Genomic DNA, 3,737 nt, shown 5'->3' on the forward strand with positions numbered 1-3,737 from the left:
CCTGACTCAGTGTCAGGAAGAAGAGCTCAGGTGCTTTTGGCCGTGGGGTCCAGAGACTTCTCTCTCCCTTCACCCACCCCCAACCCAGGGGAAGAGCCAGTGGAGTTCTGCTCTTTCCCCAGAGTCAGTGTAGACAGAGTTTAGGCTTTTGGAAAAAAAATACCAGAGACTTTTTGCATTTTGCCCGGCCACATCCCTCCCTTCAGGTGAGCAGGGAGCCATCCAGTTGCTTAAAAGAGGAGAGGAGGGAAAAGTAAAAATATAGGGAAGGAAGAAGTTATACTTTAATATTGGAAAATAATATCCCTGCCACCAGAGAGAAGATGGGGACAGAGGTAAGTGGATATATGGCTCTATAGTGGAAAGTGAGAGACTGTCTAATAGTTTCATTTTCTCTATGTAGTAGGAGGGAAGTTCATTTGTTGAAAACGGGAGAGGGTGCAAAGAGGGATATCAGAGGTCTGAGGTGAGCAGACCAGGTTTGAAATAGTCATAATGGAACCCAAGACTGGGAATTGACAGGGAAAGTATGGGATTTCAGGGACCCCTTGAGGTTGACGATTATGACTTATCTGCCCTGTGGGGAAACTTGTTGCAACAGTGTTTGCAGGCACAGAGAAAGCCCAAGGCAGGGTTTAAACGGGGCGGGGTGGGGGTGGGGAGCTGTTGCCAAATGAGTAATGAAAAGCCAGAAGGTCAGGGAGTTTAGGTTATTGGCAGAAGCATTATTAAAACAATGGTCTGGGGTCTCTTTGCCAAATACGAAAAACTGAGACCAAGGTGGACGCAGTGGTCAATGAGGCTGGGGAACAGAGAGGATTTGAACGAATGGCTAGGGAGAGGCAAAGTGTGGGCAGACAGCAGGATGCTTCAGCTAATGATTTCAGAGGTGGAATAGTTTCTGTGATGAAAACGACCAGAGATCTTTGGCGATGTTCTTACTTTTCCAACTGGAACACCTTCCCCAGATGGAGGTGAGCAGATTTGCCTTCTATCTTCCATTAACCTTACAACAGCTTCCTCCAAGGGGGTGTTCACTATCCTGCTGAAACAGAGCAAAATTATCCTTTTTAGTTCTCTTGTAGATTTCAGGAACTTCAATCTGCTTCTCGGACTTCCTGTCACGTTTTCATCCATCCTTGAGTACATATCCCTGCTTATGGGTCCTTTTAAACACTGATCTCCCGAGACAGTCCACCATCCTACCACTCTAGTTCTGTAAATGTCTTTCGCTCACGTGTCAGAACGGGCTAGGTTATGCAGCGGTAACAGGTGCCCCCCCCCCCCCAATCTCACAAGGTCAGGAGGTACGGGGGTGCTAAAAATCATCTGCATTTTACAAATGAGTAAATTGATCTTTGGTGTCTGAAAAGGTGCATAGCCCTCAGCGGACAAAACCCTAAGGAACACAACACTTCACAAAGGCTCCTCCTGACCAATTAATTGCGCTACGTGAATACGCAGCCTCCAATTCCTCCGGTCCACCAGGCAGCGTGCAATTGCGTATCTTTATCTTAGCGGAGAAGTTTTCCCATCCAGAACTCAGGAACACCCACCCCGGGGGCCGACGGGGACGCTGGATGTGGATAGTGACCAGGAGCCCCGCTCTAAATAGTGTGGGGGCGAGTCTGCCTACGACTGAGACGACCAGGCGGGGGTGATAAAACAGAAGAGTCGGTGGAGTTCTCCGGGTGGGGTCCACGTCCCGTCACTGGGTACATTCTGTACACACGAGCCCCTCCCTTGCCTGAAGTCGATTCCTGAAGACTTGACTTCACTACGGAGGAGTTGGGGAAAGGTGGGGTCTGGCTCGATGCGCCCCAACCACCGTCCCCACCCCGCAGCAACCCCGCCCAGATCTGGCAGAGCCCTGGGCGATCCCGGGCGGGTGAGGAGGCGGGGAGAAGCTGTGAGGTCGAAGGCGGGGCGGGCGGCTGCCAAACCAGCCAATAGGCGGCTCTCCAGCGGCTGAGCCGAGAGAGGGCAGGGGCGCCGACACCAGCACCACCGCCTCCCAAGTTTCCCCTTGTGGATGCAGGGCGCGGGTGGCTCCGCTCCTCCCGGCGCACAGGGCCCCGAAGAGGCCGGAGGAGCGGGCTCGGGACGGGATTTGTGAGGAAGGGGAGAGGACGGGCGCCCCACCCGCTCGCAGGGTGGGGGGCTCGGTGAACGATGAAGGGCCGGCGGCGGCGGCGCCGGGAGTACTGCAAGTTTGCGCTGCTGTTGGTGCTCTACACGCTGGTGCTGCTGCTCGTCCCCTCCGTACTGGACGGCGGCCGCGACGGCGACAAGGGCGCGGGGCACTGCCCGGGCCTGCAGCACAGCCTGGGAGTGTGGAGCTTGGAGGCGGCGGCGGCGGATGAGCGCGAGCAGGGCGCCGAGGGGCGGCCGGCTGCCTCGGGGGGCGCGGGCCCGTCCCCCCAGTCCCTGGGCAACCTCAGCGGCGATGTCGCGGAGGCGGTGTCTCGCGAGAAGCAGCACATCTACGTGCATGCCACCTGGCGCACCGGCTCGTCGTTCTTGGGCGAGCTCTTTAACCAGCACCCGGACGTTTTCTACTTGTACGAGCCCATGTGGCATCTATGGCAGGCGCTGTATCCGGGCGACGCCGAGAGCCTGCAGGGCGCGCTGCGCGACATGCTGCGCTCCCTCTTCCGCTGCGACTTCTCGGTGCTGCGGCTGTATTCGCCGCCCGGGGACCCCGCCGCGCGCGCCCCGGGCGCGGCCAATCTCACCACGGCCGCCCTCTTCCGCTGGCGGACCAACAAGGTCATCTGCTCGCCGCCGCTTTGCCCCGGCGCGCCCCGTGCCCGCGCCGAGGTCGGCCTCGTCGAAGATGCCGCCTGCGAGCGCAGCTGCCCGCCCGTGGCTCTACGCGCCCTGGAGGCCGAGTGCCGCAAGTATCCGGTGGTGGTCATCAAGGACGTGCGCCTCCTCGACCTGGGTGTGCTGGTGCCTCTGTTGCGTGACCCCGGCCTCAACCTGAAGGTGGTGCAGCTTTTCCGTGATCCACGGGCCGTGCACAACTCGCGCCTCAAGTCCAGGCAGGGGCTGCTGCGCGAGAGCATCCAGGTGCTGCGCACCCGCCAGCGGGGCGACCGCTTCCACCGCGTGCTGCTGGCGCACGGCGTGGGCGCTCGGCCCGGGGGCCAGTCCCGCGCCCTGCCCGCCGCACCGCGCGCCGACTTCTTCCTGACCGGCGCGCTCGAGGTCATCTGCGAAGCCTGGCTGCGCGATCTCTTGTTCGCGCGCGGAGCGCCCGCCTGGCTGCGGCGCCGCTACCTGAGGCTGCGCTACGAGGACCTGGTGCGGCAGCCGCGCACCCAGCTGCGCCGCCTGCTGCGCTTCTCCGGGCTGCGCGCGCTCGCCGCCCTCGAAGCCTTCGCGCTCAACATGACGCGGGGCGCGGCCTACGGCGCAGACCGACCCTTCCACTTGTCGGCGCGCGATGCCCGCGAGGCCGTGCACGCCTGGAGGGAGCGCCTGAGCCGAGAGCAGGTGCGCCAGGTGGAGGCGGCCTGCGCTCCAGCCATGCGTCTGCTGGCCTATCCTCGCAGCGGAGAGGACGACGACCTGGAGCCGCCTGTGGATGAGGAGAAGCCGCTGGAGACCGAGGCCGACGGCGCCACGTAGCCCCCCGTCGTGCGCCCCCGGGACGGATCCGGGTAAGGTTCGGGCTAGGGAAGGGCCTCTGGGGAGCTCAGACCAGCCTGGGGGGGGGGGGGAGTGGGGGGGGG

At 61.3% G+C, this 3,737-nt stretch overlaps 1 protein-coding gene across 3 annotated transcripts in view; it reads left to right on the forward strand.

Annotated features, from left to right (window-relative positions):
* The first annotated feature begins 1,950 nt into the window (after positions 1 to 1,950).
* The window catches only part of CHST7 (carbohydrate sulfotransferase 7), a 13,036-nt gene continuing 11,249 nt past the window's right edge, over positions 1,951 to 3,737 (forward strand). For all 3 annotated transcript variants that reach the window (XM_040468725.1, XM_040468724.1, XM_040468726.1), the window contains exon 1: positions 1,951 to 3,665. In XM_040468725.1, coding sequence (XP_040324659.1) covers positions 2,173 to 3,633 — 1,461 coding nt within the window. In that variant the 5' untranslated portion in view covers positions 1,951 to 2,172 and the 3' untranslated portion in view covers positions 3,634 to 3,665. The remainder of the gene's footprint in view (positions 3,666 to 3,737) is intronic.

This window comes from Herpailurus yagouaroundi, unplaced genomic scaffold (genome assembly GCF_014898765.1).
Source record: "Herpailurus yagouaroundi ecotype Mexico unplaced genomic scaffold, PumYag 67793, whole genome shotgun sequence".
NCBI lineage: Eukaryota > Metazoa > Chordata > Mammalia > Carnivora > Felidae > Herpailurus > Herpailurus yagouaroundi.